General features: G+C 46.6%; 1 protein-coding gene across 4 annotated transcripts in view; it reads left to right on the plus strand.

The window, feature by feature from the left end:
• Positions 1-20,107, plus strand: part of depdc5 (DEP domain containing 5, GATOR1 subcomplex subunit) — a 177,219-nt gene that overhangs the window by 116,649 nt on the left and 40,463 nt on the right. For all 4 annotated transcript variants that reach the window (XM_048556254.2, XM_048556255.2, XM_048556256.2 and 1 more), the window contains 4 exons: positions 986-1,153; positions 2,333-2,552; positions 4,460-4,593; positions 7,137-7,260. In XM_048556254.2, the coding sequence (XP_048412211.1) occupies positions 986-1,153; positions 2,333-2,552; positions 4,460-4,593; positions 7,137-7,260 (646 nt within the window). The remainder of the gene's footprint in view (positions 1-985; positions 1,154-2,332; positions 2,553-4,459; positions 4,594-7,136; positions 7,261-20,107) is intronic.

Here is a 20,107-nt window from a genome sequence, read left to right on the forward strand (position 1 = left end):
TTCCCCAGGTGTTAGAGATAACAAGGTGTGGAGCTGGATAAACACTGCAGGCCGAGCAGGAAGGCTGACGTTTCAGGCCTAGACCCTTCTTCAGAAAAATGATATTAGCCTCAGTTTTAACCTGACCAACATTTCAAAGATTTGTTACAGCACAGAAGGAGGCCGGTTGGCTCATCATGCCTATAGTGGTTCTGTTGCCTAACACCTATCTCTTGCTTTCTCCCCTCACCCTTGCACACCCCTTCTATCCAAATAGACATCCAGTACCCCTTTTGAATGCATCAATTGAACACATTTCCTACAGTGCATTCCAGACCCTAACTATTTGTGGTGTAAAAAACAACTTTCTTTCATCACCATTTGCTTCTTTCACATGTCACTTTAAATCTATGCCTTGTTGATCATTTTTATTTATGAACACAAACCGTTTCTCCCTGGTGATTTTGGAGAAGCCCCATCAGCTCTCCTCGCAGCCTCCTTTCTAAAGGGAACAGTCCTACATTCTTCAATCTATCCTTCGCACAGAAGGTTCTCATTCCTGAAACCATTCACTCTGTGCTTTCTCCAATACATTCACATGCCGCCTTTGATATGGCGCCCACAACTGTACGGAGTTCCCTGGGTAAGGGCCCAGGTACGTACCTCCAAGCCATGTGTCTCTCATTCCGAGCCACCGATTTTCATGGCGTGTTCCAGGGAGCTGGGAAATTCCCCGGCGGAAGTTGAACCTTCCTGGACCATTCCCAAGTGGGTCTGTGCTTCAGGCTCCCCACACCTGGAGTTGTACATCCAGTCTCTGCCAATGGGAGGATTTGGCCCGTGGTTCTGAAAAGCAGGCTGCCCTGGAGATCCCCTCAATGCTGCAGGAGGGGTGGAGGCTGGGGGGAGACAGGAAAGAAGAGATTGCAGAAACTGACAAGGGTGAAGGCATCGCACAGGGGCTGTCACTGACTGAGAACGGCTATATTTTTTTGTCTGGTTTCAGGTACCCATACGAGTCCGCTCAGATCCAGTACACCTACAGCCTGTGCCCACCACATTCCAGTACTGAGTTTGTGTCGTGCTGGGTGGAGTTCTCACATGAGCGGCTGGAAGAGTACAAGTGGAATTACCTGGATCAGTACATCTGCTCTTCGGGATCCGAGGATTTCAGGTACGTCCCTTCCCCCTCATCCCACTCCTGGCCACCTTGCCGTCTCTGAGCTCCCTCGAGGGTTCTGGTTGCTCTGTCAGACCCACCGATGATGGGTGAAAGTTGTCCTGCTGTAAAGCATGAACCTCCCGCACGGGTAAAAGGATGCAGCAAAGTGCCAGACTCCCACTGAGAGAAGGACGCTGGAGAACGTTGTAGATGCCAACTGCAGACTTAGAGTGGGAGACTTTTCAGAGCTACCTTCTGTGTGAGAGTTCCTGTGTGTAAGTAGGAGTCAACTGGAGACCAGGCCAAGATTAGAAATCTCAATAACAAGGACATATTTGCTTGTGCCCTTCATCTGTGATATACCACTCGCCTCCGGCCTTGTCTATTCCAGTGATCCCTCGGCCGACAGTCCGCCTGGCAGCCTCTGTTGTTTGGAGTTCATCCAAATCTCTGTGGCCTCTCCCCTCCCTAGCTGTGCACTCTCCTGTATCTATACAAGTCTCCCAGATCTCCACATCTGCCTATTGTGACCTCTTAACTGACATTCTCTCCCACTTTATTTTTCTCTGCGGACCTCCAACCACCTTCAAGAGAACATTTCATTGAGACATTCTCCTGCCTCTCCACCCGCTCCATTTAATTGCGCCATCATTGGTGGCCGTTCCTTACACCGTCTCGACTTTAAGCTCTTGAATTCCCTCTCTCAACCTTTCCACCTTGCTATCCTCCATTTTATTTTCCTCTTGGATGTGGGTGTCACTGGCTAGACCAGCATTTTATTGCCCATCCCCAGTTACCCCTTGAGAAGGTGGTGGTGAGCTGCCATCTTGAACGGCCACAGTTCATGTTGCTGTGAGTTGACCCACAATACCATGAGGCAGGGAATTCCAGGATTCTGGCCCAGCGACACTCAGGGAGCAGTAATCTATTTCCAAGTCAGGGTGGAGAGTGGCTTGGAGAGGAACTTGCCTTTAAGATGCTCTTGTTTAAAAAAAAGTCTCTGACCCAAGTCTTTGACCACTCATTTCTCTATCATCTCTGCATCAGATTTTATCTGGCAGCGCTCCTGTGAAGCATTCTGGGTAGTTTGCTTTAATAAAAATGCGACTTCAATGCAAGTTGTGCTCGAAGTAAGTGACACCCTGGTAGCGATGCGTAAATCTCCCTGTTTTCAATTTGTTTGTTTCCCAGCCTGATAGAATCCCTGAAGTTCTGGAGAACAAGGTTCCTGCTGCTGCCGGCCTGTGTCACGGCTACCAAGCGGATCATGGAGGGAGAGAGCCGCTGCGATGTTTACGGAGAGAAGCTCCGTTCCGACCAGGAGGAGTGGCAGCTCCTGGATGGCTTCATTCGCTTCGTGGAAGGTTTGAACCGAATCCGGAGACGCCATCGCTCAGACCGAATCATCCGGGTGAGTGTGCTGTCGCACTATCCGGGGGACACCCCTTATTACTGTCCGGGGAGGACACCCCTTATTGTCGTCCGGGTGAGCCAGACAGTGGAGTGTGTAAATGACCTGACTGGGGCGTGCTGTGTTAATGTTTGGCAGCTGCCCCCAGCATTGCTCTGACTGAATGAGCTTTTGTCAGTTCTTTACTACTCCATGGATTTGAGAGCCACTTATCCCATTTCGTTAGGGAGGAAAGGGATTAACATTGCCCAACAAAAACTGAAATAGCTAGAAAAGCTCAGCGGTCTGGCAGCATCTGTGAAGAGAAATCAGAGTTAACGTTTCAGGTCCAGTGTCCCTTCCTCAGAACTGATGGTAGCTATGAAAATTTTGGTTTATGTGGAGAAGATAGGGTGATATGATCTGTCCACAAAAACGATCCTGAGTTTCCAGTTGCCTGCTGCTTCAACATGGCACCCCTGTTCCCTGGCCAACATCTCTGTCTCAGGCTTGTGGCAATGCTCCAGCAAAGCTCAGTGCAGCATGGAAGAGCAACCCTTCATTTTCTGCTTGGGCACTCTGTAACCTTCTGGACTCAGTATCAAGTTCAACACCATTTCGGCTTGAGTTCTCCCTCATCCTTACCCCTACTCCTACACATCGGGCCTTATTATCACAGAGTCTGTTGTTAGCCTATTATTAGCCACTAACAGTCCCCATGAATAACTATTCATCCTCCCAACCAGATTGTTAACCATTCCTTTGTCCAATGCTCTTCTCTCTTTGGGCTGTATCCCCACCTATCATTTACTCCTTACCCCATGCCCCAACACCCTATCTTCTGCATAAAAATCAACTTTTTCCCATCAATTCTGAGGAGGGATAGCAGGCAGTGACGACTGGAGCTGTGCAGGGGTCAGTGTTGGCACCACGTTATTTACGTCACACTGTTTAACAATCTGTACGAAGGAACTGCTGCTGAGTATGCAGATGACGCAAAGGTAGGTGGAGGGTCAGGTGCTGAGGAAGTGGGGAGGCTGCGGAAGAACTTGGACAGGCTAAGAGAGTAGGCAAAGGACTGGCAGATGGAATACAATGTGGGAAGCTATGAGGTTATGCACTTCGATGGGAAGAATAGAGACGTAGGCCAATTTCTAAATTCAGAAATGTGAAGCAGAAAGGGACTTCTGGGCTAGGTCAGGATTCTCTTAAGGTTAACATGTTGGCGGTTAAGAAAGGAAATGCAATGTTGGCGTTCGTTTCAGGAGGTTTAGCCTGCAAGAAAGCAATGTACTGCTGAGGCCGTACAAGGCTCTGATCGGGCTGCATTTGGAATATAATGAGCAGTTTTGGGCCCCATGTTGAAGGAAGGATCTGCTGGCTTTGGAGGGGGGGGGTCCAAAGGACGTTTACAAGAATTATCCCAGAGACGAAGGGCTTGTCCTATGAGGATGGTTGAGGACTTTGGGTCTGTACTTAATAGAGTTTAGAAGGATGAAGGGAGATCTGATTGAAACTTACAGAAACTGAGAGACCTGGATAGAGTGGATATGGGGATGGTGTTTCCACTAGTGTGCCTCTAGGGCACAGCCTCAGAGTAAACTGAGATGAGGAGGGATTTCTTCAGCAAGAAGATAGTGAATCTGTGGAACTTACTGCCTCAGAAAGACTGGAGGCAAAGTAATTGAGTGTATTTAAAACAGAGATAGATTCCTGATTAGTAAGGGGAGCAAGGGTTACAGGGAGAAGGCAGGAGAATAGGTTCAAGAAACATATCAACCATGATCGAATGGTAGAGCAGACATGATGGGCCGAATGGCCTAATTCTGCTGCAATATCTAATGATCTTATAATTGGCTTTCAGCTGGCCATGAACGTGATGCTGAAGGTTTGTTTAATCCATGTGGTTTTTGCAATTCATCTTTCAGAAGGGGGCTCCCATTAAAGGGCTGCAGGTGACCGGGCCCCTCTCAAACTATCCCACTGAACCAGCAGGTCCATCTGTTGGGAAGAAGGGAACATCAGCATTGTCGGCCTTGCTGGAGATGGAAGCTAACCAGAGGTGAGACCTCCTTTGCTCTGAGTGGTCAGTTCCACATCATTCATCATGAGTTCCTCTGTGACTGAAGAAGCCGTTAGATTATAATTCTCTCCCTTGCTCTCTCCATCTCTCTCCCTCTCTCTCTCCCTCTCTCTCTCTTCATTCCTTCATCCCTCCCTCTGTCTTTCTCTCCCTCAGCACTTTTCTCCCTCTCTCCCTTGCTCCTTTCCTACCTCAGAAAGCTCACTGCTCTTGCCGTGAAAGGGAGCTTTAACCTCTATTTGGGGTTTGAGCGAAGTGGGAATCATTAACCCGGTTGAATATACACTGAGGAGAAAGCATGTCAGAAATGCCGGTCTTCATTCAGTTGTAATTGAGACCTCATTCAGGGTGATCTGCTTCATTACATAGTCTCCAGTAAACACATCCGCTTAATTCACTCTTCTCTCTGAATTGCTCAGAGGTTTTTATTCCACATTTTATTTGGATTAACCCTCCGGATTGTTTAACTTTTTTTAATCTGTTCCCTCCCGGTTAGTTCCATGTTTCAGCCCAGTTGGCGATGAGGATTTTTTGATCTGTGGGACCCCACTGAGGAGTACAAATTGAGATCTCCGACGTTTTCACAGACAGAATGTGAACCAAAGCAACCTGGAAAGTTTTTGGCAGGGTGAAAACAGAGAGGGTTTGTTTTACACTGAAGGATTGGGATATCAAACAGAACCTGCCATTTTAGTGGAGATTCCCGAGCTGGGCAAGTTGTGGATTTTTGAAAAATATGTACTACAAATACAGTAATACCAAATATTCACTGCCATCACCAACGTTCAGTAGCAGTGCATATACTGTCTATGAGATGCTCTGCAGAAATTCAGCAAAGGTCCTCAGATAGCACCTTCCAAACCCGTGACCACTTCCATCTGGAAGGAGAAGGATAGAATATTCCTAGGACCAGCACCACTTGCAAGTTCCCTTCCCAGCCACTCACCCTCCTGACTTGGAAATATATTGCCGGTCCTTCACTGTTGCTGGATCACAATCCCGCAATTCCCCCCTAAGGAATAACGTAGGAGATTTCAATCTGTATTCCTCAGTGGGATCCCACAGAGGGGTACTCTGTCAACCCACAGCAGGAGGACTGCAGCAGTTCAAGGAGGCAGATCGCCACCACCTTCTCAAGAGCTACTAGGGATGGGCAATATATGGCCAGCATGCCATGCTCTGTGAATGAATGAAAATTCAGGTAATAGTCGATCTTGTAAAAGAGCCAATGCCAGAAATCTTTCATTTTTCATTTGCCTTGTTTTGGGAGTAAGGTTCGTGAGAGTGTTGTTTTCACAATTGCTGTCTACTCATGTAAGCATTAGAAATCCAGCCCAGAACAGCTAGACCCTGCTGAATTCAGGACCATATCAGTACCATTATGAGTAGTTTGCAGTGAGGAACCTAACAGCAGGACTAGACCATTCAGCCCCTTGAACCTACTCCACCATTGTGGATCATAGCTGAAGTCTACTTCACTGCCAGATTTCTGCACTAAACCCATGCCCCTTCATGCTTTTAGTAGTCAGAAATCTATCAGTCTGTGTCATGAATTTAATATCTGTGCTTCCATGGCCCCTTCAGGTCAAGAATTCCAAAGTTGATCTGCCCACTTGACTTCACAAGACCTGACTTGAGTTTTACCCCTCAAACTTGACTTTTGCTCTGGTACAAATTGTAAATAAAACACCAGCTGCAAAGTAATACAACTGGATTGTGATTTTTGAAAGTGATTTTCATTCTAAGTCTTTTGTATCCGATTTATAGAATCCCTACAGTGTGGAAACAGGCCATTCAGCCCAACGTGTCCACACTGACTCTTTGAAGAACATCCCACGTGGAGTCACTTGCCGACCCTATCCCTGTAATGCTGCATTTTCCATGGCTAACCCACCTACCATACACATCCCAGGACGCTATTGGGCAATTTAACATGGCCAATCCATCTGGCCCAGGCATCTTTGGACTGTGGGAGGAAACTGGAGCACCCAGAGGAAACCCACCAGACACAGGGAGAATCTGCAAACTCCGCACAGACAAGTCACCCGAGGGTGGAACTGAACCCGGGTCCCTGGCGCTGAGAGGCTGCAGTGCTAACTTTTAGTGTGCTGCCCTTTTATTGAAGATTCACTCATGGAATGTGAGCATCGCTGGCTGGACCAGCATTTATTGCCCGTTGCTAGTTGCCCTGGGGAAGGGGTGGTGAGCTGCTGTCTTCGGCCACTATAGAACTTAGTTACAGTGAGAGCCTCTTCATAACTGCTCTATTGGGTTCCTGTGATGCAGTGGTAGTGTCCCTACTTCTGGATCAGAAGACCCTGGTTTAAGTCCCATTTGGTCTAGACTTGGGTCGTAATGCGTCAGCTGAGAAGAGGCGAGCAGCCCACTTGTTGTTTGTTAGGGGATCCCGGTGATGCTGGAGTGTATCCTGTCTCATATCCCCTGTTATTGCAACTGCAAGGTTCAGTTTATCACTGCTGCTACATTACCTTCTGTTTTATTTCCCTTCCAATGGCCCCTAGGAGCTTTGAGGAGCAGCAGGCAGCAGTCCATTCAGGGAAAGGTGCTGGCCCAGCCTCTGACAGCACCCTGCACTCTGGAGCGAACGTCGCCGTTACTCCCAGCTATGTTGACAGCCCAAGGAAGGTAATAAAGATCTCTCGCTTCTATCTGCTCACTCATTAGATCATGGCCGCAAGGTTGCGAGCTTTAATATCCAGGTTTAATTTGACAGGGAGTCCGACTAGATTAGAGAGCTGGTTGGCAAATGAGTGGGCTGTAGACTTTGGTGGGACACACTTGAGTTTACGAACAGTAGAACATAGGGGACAGGCAGAAGTGCATGCAAATAATCTCATTGAGATGTAGTTGAACAGATTGGTATCCATTTATACATTAGGGACCAAAGACTTATAGATTTACAATGGTTTTAGTTCAGATTAGCACAAACAGAAGTTTCCACATTTCCCTTTCCCTGTCCACAGGCCAAGTGGGGAAGAACCCAGCCTTCTTTATAAATTACAAAGCAAATTAAAAATGAAACTGCACACCGAGGACCATTGTAACGTTAACCAGATTATAAAGAAAATTTAGCGGGTTAAATCAGAATGGTGTTGGTGGGGTACTAATGCACCCATGGTGTTACAATGAGATGCCTGGTGCCAGTGGACACTCTGTGCTCCCTCTCCAAGAACGCACAGACACAGATGGAACTGTGGAAGAGAGGCAGGCAGTCAGGGATTAAGGCCCCATCTGTGGTCTGCTACCTGGACCTATTAATACCCATCCTGGTTTGGCTGTTTCTTTTTTGTTTCAAAAAGTGCACCCCACATCGTAAATACACCATCTAGTTACCTTCTCTCAATCAATTCTGGGGATATTCAGGTTTGACCCTTAAAGGGACCTATATTTCTAACAGTGACAGAAGTACTAAATCACAGAACATGTGAAAAATTACAGCACGAATGTGAACAAACTGAGTCTGAGACTGGGCCACAAGAAGGAGTTGGGTCAGATAACCCTAAACTTTGGCCAATGAGCTATGTTCATGTGGAGTATCATAAGCAGGAAAATGAAGGAGAGAGCAGAACTTCTCCCTGTTGCCCTGGCCAACAATCATCCCCCAATCATCACCAGTGAAGCAGGTTATTTGGCCGCTATTACATCGGTGCTTTATGGGATCTTGCTGTGCTCAAGTTGGTTCCGATATACAGAGTGACTGCTCTTCAAAAGTACCTTTGGCTGTGATATGCTTTCAGAAGTACTGAGGTTGTGGAAGGCACTACATAAATGTAAGTCTTTCCCTTTTTTTTGTTAGACACAGTTAATTATGAGAATTTTTTTGTCTTTGTCCTGGTGACTGTTCAGGTTGTATAGATTATATAGAAAGCAGACACTGTAATAGTCTGAGATAATAAAATGTGAGGCTGGATGAACACAGCAGGCCAAGCAGCATCTCAGGAGCACAAAAGCTGACGTTTCGGGCCTAGACCCTTCATCAGAGGGGTGCTCCTGAGATGCTGCTTGGCCTGCTGTGTTCATCCAGCCTCACATTTTATTATCTTGGAATTCTCCAGCATCTGCAGTTCCCATTATCACTGTGATAGTCTGACTTCAGTGGTTGCCCTGCTCACCTTTGGGTTCTGGTATCAGCTTGTGCTGTGCGTACGTTTATGGTGTTACTTTCACTTGACTGCATAGTAGCACTGTCATTCCACCAGCCTGTGACGGGATATCACAGAGAGTTAAATGAGATGATGGATTATCCCACGCAGGAGCTATTACCAGCAGTTCAGCCCAGGATCTTGCCTCGAGGGTCAGTTTATGGTTGTATTGTACAGAATGGAGAATGATTCTCACTGCTCCAGTGAAAGGGCAGGGTGCCGAATGGGTTTTGTTTAACTCTCCTTTGACAAGTTTCTGTTCTCGTGTGGTCGGGAGCTGTGTGTCAATACTCTGCTGTTGTCTTGAACTCCTTGTTTGTGCAGCAAGCATTAGAAAAGGTAATGACAGATCCCTGTTGAATTCAGTCTGCTGTATTACTTAGCGGCGCACTGTATTTAATAAGGCAAACTTCAAATCAGAGCAGGAAAGACAAATAGCCCAGTGGTGTTATCACGAGACAAATAATCCAGAGATTTGGGTAATGTTCTGGAGACCTGGGTTTGAATGCTGCCATGGTAGATGGTGGAATTTGAATTCAGTAAAAATGTGGATTTAAAAGTCTGATGATGATCATGAGTCCATTGTTGATTTTCATGAAACTCCATCTGGTTTACTAATGTTCTTAAGGGAAGAAAACCGCTGTCCCTACCGGGTCTGGCCAAATGTGACTCCAGACCGACAGCAATGTGGTTGACTCATAATAGCAATTGATGTTGATCTACATAGCATTGATATCCTAGAGCAATACAGCACAGAAACAGACCTTTCGGTCCAACTCATCCATAGTCCCGTTTGCCAGCATTTGGCCCGTATCCCTCTAACTATTCCTATCCATGTACCCATCCAGGTGCCTTTTAAATGTTGTAATTGTACCAGCCTGCACCACTTCCTCTGGCAACTCATTCCATACACACACCACCCTCTGTGTGAAAGGTTGTCCCTGAGGTTCCTTTTATAACTTTCCCCTCTCATCCTAAGCATATACCCCTCTAGTTTTGGACTCACCTCATCCTGGTGAAATGACCTTGTCTATTTACCCTCTCCATGCCCCTCATGATTTTATAAACCTCTATATGGTCGCCCCTCAGCCTCCGACATTCCAGGGAAAATAGCCCCAGCCTATTCAGCCTCTCCCTGTAGCTCAAACCCTCCATCCCTGGCAATGTCTTTGTAAATATTTTCTGAACCCTTCCAAGTTTCACAACACCCTTCGGAGAGCAGGGAGACCGGAATTGCACACAATATTCCAAAAGTGGTCCTAACCAATGTCCTGTAGATGTTGCAGCATGACCTCCATGCAGATATATAATACGTGGCCACAGTGACTAATTTCCCTACTCATTCCTTACAAGGTGTAATGTACTCTACCCATGCTGCTTTGTGACACTGCTGCTGTTCCCATGTAGCCTTTTTATCACATGGAATGCAGAAAGGAAATAGCAAAGAGGAAGCATGAGGTTTAAAAGAACTGTGTGAGTAAATGGAGGTCCATTTAGAGTGTGAAATCTTTCCTTCATTTGCCAACCAAGATTGGCAGTGCCTCTGGCCCAACTGTTCTGTTTTACAAGCATTTCCAAGCAGACTCGACACGATCGAATTGCTATCTCAATCCGTGTTAATTATGCACGAAAGCCCGGCTGCACCCAGCATGTCAAATGGAGCTGTTACTGTCGCTGTACAATTAACCACGCTGTGATGGCAAATTTATAATTCACTGTGTCTGCTGCGGATGTCATTATAGATTCTGTGCCACAGGCTTTTACCACCTGATCCACAGAATGCAGAGGCAAGCTCCCTTTGCTGTCAGGAAGATAATATCTTGACTGCTTGAGATTATTTGTAGATAGTTCAGTCATCCATTTGTTTTGCAAATCTGAACCGAGTTGGAAAACAAGCGAGACCAATGTGTTACAGTTGAATGGATGTTTACCTGCTGGCTGTACTCTGAGTTCTGTCCAATAGCACAGCCTTTTGTGCCAACTTTCTCCATAGATGGCTAGACAGTTGTTTGCAAAATCAACATGCTAGTGTTACAAGCTTCTGTGTCTGAGTTCAGAGCTGTTGCATCTTCTAGCAAGTGGCCTAGATGTGAGGGAGTTGCATTTGGATAACACCTTTCATAACTTCATGTCAACTCGGGCACTTCATAGCCAACAAACTACCTCTGAAGTATAGCCCACTGTTGGCCAGGTGGGGAAAAAAGAGACAATAAATCCTGTTTAAACTAAATTCTAATGGTGACACTGGCTTTTATCTTTAATGATGAGCTTCTCCAGTTCTTTGTGAAAATAGAATTTCCTATTACAGAGCGAGGGAGGAGTTTCCAAGTGGAATTTTACATTTTGGTCTGGAGAAAGGAGTAGTGACAAAATCTCATGTCTAGGAGACCTTGCTGACTACGTAGAAGGTAAACTCTGTCGTTTCTTAGGAAGAAACAATCTAAGCAGGATTTTGTGGCTTTGGTCTAATCTGACCTACCCAGACATAGTGAAAGCATCATATAGAATAGCTCCTCCACTGCCTGCATGGTTGCCTCTGTAGTTCTCAAGCCTCTAACGCCATCATTCTAATCTACATGCTGTCCCTCAGTGATGCCATTCAAAATCAACCTCTCCATAAGTCCATAAGATATAGGAGCAGAAATTAGGCCACTTGGCCCATTCAGTCATGGCTGATAAGTTCTCCAGACCAACCCCATCCTCCTGCTTTCTCCCCGTAACCCTTGATCCCCTTGATAATCAAGAACCTATCTATCTCAGTCTTATACGCACTCAATGATCCGGCCTCCACAGCCTTCTGCGGTGCTGAATTCCATGGATTCACCACTCTCTGGCTGAAGAAGTTTCTCCTTATCTCCATTCTAAAAGGTCTTCCCTTTACTCTAAGGCTGTGCTCTCGGTTCCTAGACTGTCCTACCAATGGAAGCATCTTCCCAACATCCACTTAGTCCAGGCCATTCTTTATTCTGTAAGTTTCAATTAGATTCCCCCTCTCATCCTCTAAACTCCAATGACTCCTCAAATGTTCTTCATATGCTAAGCTTTCCATTCCTGGGAACATTCTCAGGAACCTCCTCTGAACCCACTGCAGAGCCAGTGCAACCTTCCTGGGATATGGGGCTCTAAACATGGGAATGCCTTCCTGCTCCTCTGTCTGCACTGGGCTAGTACCGTACACACCCAAACGTTTGGGGATGTCAGTGTATCAGTATTTCACAGGTACCACTTTCCCAAGGAAAATGGCCCCTCTGGCAGTGCAGCATTGTGTTCATCGTACACGGTGTGTCAGCCTAGATATGATGTTTGAATCTCCACAAGGGGTTGCTTAAGCGAACACATCCATACTCATGTTAACAAGCTGGAGAGTGAACTCTGGCTGACTGCCCCTTCTTTCCTTCGGGTGTCCGTGGCCAGAGCATCCTGTCTTCTCTTGAGTTTGGCTAACATGTTACTGACTGTTATCTTCTTCAGCTTGTCTCTGCACTGGGTGCAATATTTATCAGCGGTGCCTTCAGCAGGGCTCAGGGCAAAAAGTTTTATCACTGTAGTGTCAATTCTCCATTTTGTATTTTATATTGATAGTTGGCTTCACTGTGAATTTTTGTACCTCACTGTCCCCTCAGCTATCGTTCCCTGATCTGTATATTCTCTACAGTTGTAAGAGGTTGAATTTTCTTGCTCACTGTGAGAAATGTCAAAGGTGGTTGGGTATTGTTTTCTGAGGAGCAGAGAAGAAAGATTGATTCTGACTACAGCCCCCATTCAATCTCTGGCCTTTAAGTGGTTAGTAAGGACAATTAAAGCTCATGGTATTGGAGTTGGAATGAACAGGTCGTTTTCAGAGTGGCAGGCAGTGACATGTGGGTTGCTGCAGGGTTTAGTGCTGGGACCCCAGATACAATATACATTAACGATGTGGATGAAGGAATTGAATGCTGTATTTCCAAATTTGAGGATGATACTAAGCTGGGAGGCAGTGTGTGCAGTGAGGAGGATGCTAAGAGGCTGCAAGGACAGACTGGCTGAGTGGGCAAATACATGGCAAATGCAATATAATGTAGATAAATGGGAGGTTATCTACTTTGGTCTCAAAGACAAGAAAGCAGATTATTATCTGGATGGTGGCAGCTTAGGAAAAGGTGAGGTCCTGCGAGACCCGGGTGTCATAGTGGAATAGTCACTGAAGGTTGGCATGCAGGTGCAGCAGACAATGAGGAAAGCTAATGGCATGGTGGTCTTTGTAGCTGAGACGATTTGAGTATAGGCCTGAATAAGCCATTCAGGACTGAGATGGTGAAGGATGTCTTCACTCAGAGAATTGTGAACCCGTGGAATTCTCTCCCACAGAAAACTGTTGGGGCCAGTTCATTAGATATATTCAAGAGGGGGCTGGATGTGGCCCTTGTGGCAAAAGGGGTGAAGGGGTATGGAGAGAAAAGGGGAATCGGATACTGAGATTGTATGATCAGCCATGATGGTGCAGGCTCGAAGGGCCGAATAGCCTATTCCTGCACTTGTTTTCTATGTTTAAGTCATGTGATTGAGTTCAAGTCAATTGTAGCACTTGGTCACCACAGTTCAGGCAGATACAGTACTAATGATACTACTGAGAGGGACAGGCCATTCAGCCCTTCAAGCTTGCTCTGCCATTGAATATGGTCATGACTCGATGCCCTGTTGTTTTCTCCCTGTATCCTTTGATACTTTTAGCCCTAACAGCTATATCTATCTCCTCCTTGAAAGTATTCAGTGTTTTGACCTCAACTGCTTTCTGTGGCAGAGAATTGCACAAGCTCCCCACGATATATTCTGGGCAACACAGTGGCTCAGTGGTTAGCACTGCAGCCTCACAGCACCATGGACCTGGATTTGATTCCACCCTCGGGGGGACTGTCAGTGTGGAGTTTACACATTCTCCCCGTGTCTGCTTGGATTTCCTCAAGGTGCTCCAGTTTCCTCCCACAGCCCAAACATGAGCAGGCCAGGTGAATTGGCTGTGCCAAATTGCCCATAGCATTCAGGGAGGTGTAGGTTAGGTGGATTAGCCATGGGGAAATGCAGGGTCACTGGGAAAGCGCAGGGGGGCTAGGCCTGGTTGGGTTCACCTTTGGATGGTCAATGTGGACTCAATGGGCTGAATGGCCTTTTTCCAAATTTTCATCTCAGTCCTGAATTGCCTAGCACCCTTTCCTTAGATTGTTCCCTTGGTTCTGTGCTTGCTGGTCATAGGGAATGCCCTTTCTTTGTTTGCCCTATCCAGCCCCTGTCAGAATTTTATAGGTTTCTAAGGGATTCTTCTTCCTCTTTCCATCTCCTCCACCAACCCAACGCCTCGTTCTTCGAAAGCGCTGCTTTGCCAAAGGCTTTTTATGAGACGTTATGTTACGGCCCTTTCTATCTGCTATCAGATGGATGCAAAAAGTCCACGGTGCAATTTTGAAGATGAGCGGGACAATTATTCCTGTAATTCTGACTCATAGTTATGTTTAGATCAACATTATAAAGACAGATTATCCAGTCATGATCCCTTTGTGGTTTGTGGGAGTTTGCTGTGCACAGATTGACTGCCGTGTTTCCTGAGTAACAATCGTGACTGACCTTCAGAAATGCTTTATTGGCTGTAAGGTGCTTTGTGATGGCCAGCGGTTGTCAAAAGAAGTGTTTAAATGCACGCTTTTCTTGTTGTAAAGGAGTTGGGTGGAAGGGAAGTTTGAGAGGTTTGTATAACAGAGAGGGGCCTGATAGAATCACTACAGTGTGGAAGCAGGCCGTTTGGCCCATCAAGTCCATGCTGAGTGGAAGGAGAGATTGGATGAAAAGGCAAAACGTAAGCATGGAGCAGAATTATATCAGACAGGATTGAAATCATTGAATTGGGTAAAGATACAATTAAAAAGACTTCTGGGGAAAGGGATGATGGTGTCATCCTGCGCTCAGTCCATTTCTCTTCGCAGGGAATTGTGTTCTGTTGTGTAGGTCACTATCTGAAAATTCAAAGAGAACAATCAGAATTCCTCCTGCTTTCACAAAAAAATTGACGTGCATTCCTTTGAAGTAGCTAGGGTGCATCTCAAAGGTTCTGGATCAAAGCAACTTGTTGTTATCTCTGGACTAAGGTGCTCAGTTATCACATGGACTTAAAATAACTTATTTTCCAGAGGGATGATATTCTTCAAACAGGCATCAGAGACTTAATATTGAATCAAATCATGTTGCGGTTGAAGAGGAACCATATATTTTAAAAAGCTTGTGTTTTTGTTTTTAATTTTCCTTTGGTCATTCCAGCTCCAACAGTTGCAGGTTCCTAGATTCCCAGTACCATCTAATTTCTACATTTATTTTGCCTAATATTAATTGTTGGTATGACGTTTTCAGTGTAATACGTTGCACCGCTCCTGTGTGTACACCTGCCCTTTAACTGTGATTACTTTGGTGTGAGCTCTGCTTTTGACAATTCTTGGCATCACTGCTCCCAGGATAGGGCCTACTTTCTGGAGTTTGTGATTAGGTCCAACTGTACAGCAGTGACGTACCAACCTCTGGTCAGCTCTGTATTGCTGTTTTAATAACTCTGTTCCGTGCAACCCATCATTTCCAACTAAATCATTGCCAACCTTTAGCTGTTACATCGGGGTGGACTTGGAGAAAGCTTTTGTCTCTCCCAAACTTTTCTGCTAACTTTTAATTTTAACCACTTCTGGTTCTTTTTAATATTCTCCTACTGAGGGTATTATCTCTCTGCAGGATACAGTTCCATAATCACCTCCCAGTGATCTTACATAAAAACTGAAAGAACTGCAGGTTCTATAAATCAGTAACAAAAACAGACGTTGCTGAAAAAGCTCAGCAGGCCTGACAGAAGTCCACTGATGTTCTGAGGAAGGATCAGCAGACCTGAAACATTAACCCTAATTTTTCTCCACAGGTGCTGCTAGACGTGCTGAGCTTTTCCAGCAACTTCTGTTTTTAGTGCCAGTGGTCCTGTCGTGTGAGTCATGCTGTTTAGGCACAATTATCCTCATCCTCAGGGTTCCCTGGAGGAGTTAATGATTCAATCTGTTTTCTGTTTCCTATGTCCAGCCTTGTAGTGCTAATATGAACAGTTATTAACCTGCAAACAATTCCACTCAAATGAGGGGTCAAACCTGAGGCTGTTGTTGGTGACTCAGTTCCACACTGGGTACAATTTCGAGCTCCCAAACCCTTCAAAGAGCACAACTTGACAGTTGAGCTTGACAGCACATCTCCAAAAGCACTTGGACTGTGCGGAGATAGAGCCAGATCCCTTCAGTTTTTGTTTCCATTACTTATTCTCAAGTTGGAATAAGACATTATCAGACAAGATTCTTAGGGGACTCATGGAGTCATAGAATTACACAATGCGGAAACCGACCCTCCGGTACAATTTGTTTACACCGACTGGATATAAAGCTGTAAAAGTTTGCAACATGGAAACAGGCCCTTCAGCCCAAATTGCCCATGCTGTCCAGTTTTCACAATTAATCTAGTCCTGTTTGCCTGTGTTTAGTCCACATCCCTCCATATCCATCCCATCCATTTAGCTGTCCAAATGTTTCTTAAGTGACAAAATTGCACTCAACCCCACCATCACCTCTGGCAGCCCATTCCAGACACTCACCAGCCTCCTTGTGAAAAAATTTCCCCTCTAGACCCCTTTGTATCTTGCCCCTCTCACCTTAAACCTATGCGCTCTAGTTGTGGACTCCACCGCCCTGGCTATTCCATTTCTGGTTGCAGCAGGAGCGGGAGCTTGGAGCAGGAGCCTGTCGGGAAGCCAGTGAGTCACTGTTTTTGAATCTTTAAAAAGCTTACCTCGTGAATAGGCGGAGGGACACTGAGCAGGAGCCGACATGGGACTGGTGAGTGAGTGAGGTAATATATTTGTGTGGTTGCGTTACCCGAAACACTACCCGGGTAGTGTGTCCCACCCATCCTCCTCTAACCAAAAGAAAAGGTTCTGTGTGCCTGATTGGTAAGGTAAGAAGTTTATTTTTTATTCTTTATTTTTTAAGTCTTGGGAATTTAGAATAATGGGAACAGAGGTCAAGGCAGTTGAATGCTCCTCCTGCAGAATGTGGGAGGTAAGGGTCACCACTAGTGTCCCTGCTGACTACATCTGCGGGAAGTGCACCCAACTCCAGCTCCTTGAAAACCGCGTTAGGCAACTGGAGCTGAATGAACTTCAGATCATTCGGGAGGCAGAGGGGGTTATTGAGAGGAGTTACAGGGAGGTAGTCACTCCTCAAGTACAGGAAAAAGGCAGATGGGTTACGGTCAGGGGACAGAAAGGGAACCAGCAGGCAGTGCAGGGATCCCCTGTGGCCATTCCCCTCAACAATAAGTATACCATTTTGGATACTGTTGGGGGGGACGACTGACGAGGGGAAAGCAGTGGGGCACGGCTGTCTGGCACAGAGTCCATCCCTGCTGCTCAGAAGGGAAGGGGGAAGAGGAGCAGACCATTAGTCATTGGGGACTCGATAGTTAGGGGGACAGATAGGTTCTGTGGGGACGAGAGAGACTCACGGTTGGCGTGTTGCCACCAGGGTGCATGATGTCTCTGATCGTGTTTTTGGGATCCTGAAGGGGGAGGGGGTGCAGCCCCAAGTTGTGGTCCACATTGGCACCAACGACATAGGTAGGAAGAGAGATGGGGATTTAAGGCAGAAATCCAGGGAGCTAGGATGGAAGCTGAGAGCTAGGACGAACAGAGTTGTTGTCTCTGGTTTGTTGCCCGTGCCACGTGCCAGTGAGGCGAGGAATAGGGAGCGAGAGGAGTTGAACACGTGGCTACAGGGATGGTGCAGGAGGGAGGGTTTTGGATTCTTGGATAATTGGGGCTCTTTCTGGGGTAGGTGGGACCTCTACAAGCAGGATGGTCTTCACCTGAACCAGAGGGGTATCGATATCCTGGGGGGGGAAATTTGCTAAGGCTATTCCGGTGGGTTTAAACTAATTTAGCAGGGGGATGGGAACCAAAATTGTAGTTTGACTACAGAAAAGGTTGAGAGTAGGGTGGTCCGAAATAAAGTTTCAGGGAAGCAAGACGGCACCAGCAAGCAAGAAGTTGGGTTGAAGTGTATCTACTTCAATGCCAGGAGCGTCTGGAATAAGGTGGGTGAACTTGCAGCATGGGTTAGTACCTGGGACTTCGATGTTGTGGCCATTTCGGAGACATGGATAGAGCAGGGACAGGAATGGTTGTTGCAGGTTCCGGGATTTAGATGTTTCAGTAAGAACAGAGAAGATGGTAAAAGGGGCAGAGGTGTGGCATTGTTAGTCAAGGACAGTATTACAGTTGCAGAAGGGATGTTTGGGGACTCGTCAACTGAGGTAGTATGGGCTGAGGTTAGAAACAGGAAAGGAGAGGTCACCCTGTTGGGAGTTTTCTATAGGCCTCTGAATAGTTCCAGAGATGTAGAGGAAAGGATAGCAAAGATGATTCTCGATAGGAGTGAGAGAGACAGGGTAGTTGTCATGGGGGACTTCAACTTTCCAAATATTGACTGGGAACACTATAGTTCGAGTACTATAGATGGGTCAGTTTTTGTCCAGTGTGTGCAGGAGGGCTTCCTGACACAGTATGTAGATAGGCCAAGAAGGGGCGAAGCCACATTAGATTTGGTACTGGGTAATGAGCCTGGCCAGGTGTTAGATTTGGAAGTAGGTGAGCACTTTGGTGATAGCGATCACAATTCTGTTATGTTTACTTTAATGATGGAAAGGGATAGGTGTATACCACTGGGCAAGTGTTATAGCTGGGGGAAAGGCAATTACGATGAGATTAGGCAAGATTTAGGGAGCATAGGATGGGGAAGGAAACTGCAGGGGATGGGCACATTAGAAATGTGGAGCTTATTCAAGGAAAAGCTTCTGTGTGTCCTAGATTAGTATGTACCTGTCAGGCAGGGAGGAAGCTGTAGAGTGCGGGAGCCATGGTTTACGAAGGAGGTGGAATCTCTGGTCAAGAGGAAGAAGAAGGCTTATGTTAGGATAAGATGTGAAGGCTCAGTTAGGGCACTTGAGGGCTACGAGGTAGCCAGGAAAGACCTAAAGAGAGAGCTCAGAAGAGCCAGGAGGAGACATGAGAAGTTGTTGGTGGATAGGATCAGGGTAAACCCTAAGGCTTTCTATCGGTATTTAAGGAATAAAAGAATGATGAAAGTAAGATTAGGCCCAATCAAGGATAGTAGTGGTAAGTTGTGTGTGGAGTCAGAGGAGATAGGGGAAGCGCTAAATGAATATTTTTCAACAGTGTCATTTTCTAGAGTGAATAATGTTGTCGAGGAGAATACTGAGATACAGGCTACTAGACTAGGTGGGATTGAGGTTCACAAGGAAGAGGTATAAGAAATCCTTCAGAGGGTGAAGGTAGGTAAGTCCCCTGGGCCGGATGGGATTTATCCTCGGATCCTCTGGGAAGCCAGAGAGGAGATTGCCGAGCCTTTGGCATTGATCTTTAACTTGTCATTGTGTACAGGTTAGTGCCAGATGACTGGAGGATAGCAAATGTGGTTCCCCTGTTCAAGAAGGGGAGTAGAGACAACCCTGGTAATTATAGACCAGGATAATAAAATGTGAGGCTGGATGAACACAGCAGGCCAAGCAGCATCTCAGGAGCACAAAAGCTGACGTTTCGGGCCTAGACCCTTCATCAGAGAGGGGGATGGGGAGAGGGAACTGGAATAAATAGGGAGAGAGGGGGAGGCGGACCGAAGATGGAGAGTAAAGAAGATAGGTGGAGAGAGTGTAGGTGGGGAGGGGATAGGTCAGTCCAGGGAAGACGGACAGGTCAAGGAGGTGGGATGAGGTTAGTAGGTAGCTGGGGGTGCGGCTTGGGGTGGGAGGAAGGGATGGGTGAGAGGAAGAACCGGTTAGGGAGGCAGAGACAGGTTGGACTGGTTTTGGGATGCAGTGGGTGGGGGGGGAAGAGCTGGGCTGGTTGTGTGGTGCAGTGGGGGGAGGGGACGAACTGGGCTGGTTTAGGGATGCAGTAGGGGAAGGGGAGATTTTGAAACTGGTGAAGTCCACATTGATACCATATGGCTGCAGGGTTCCCAGGCGGAATATGAGTTGCTGTTCCTGCAACCTTCGGGTGGCATCATTGTGGCACTACAGGAGGCCCATGATGGACATGTCATCTAAAGAATGGGAGGGGGAGTGGAAATGGTTTGCGACTGGGAGGTGCAGTTGTTTGTTGCGAACTGAGCGGAGGTGTTCTGCAAAGCGGTCCCCAAGCCTCCGCTTGGTTTCCCCAATGTTTCCTCTACATTGGGGAAACCAAGCGGAGGCTTGGGGACCGCTTTGCA

Source organism: Stegostoma tigrinum, chromosome 26 (genome assembly GCF_030684315.1).
Source record: "Stegostoma tigrinum isolate sSteTig4 chromosome 26, sSteTig4.hap1, whole genome shotgun sequence".
Taxonomy (NCBI): Eukaryota; Metazoa; Chordata; class Chondrichthyes; order Orectolobiformes; family Stegostomatidae; genus Stegostoma; species Stegostoma tigrinum.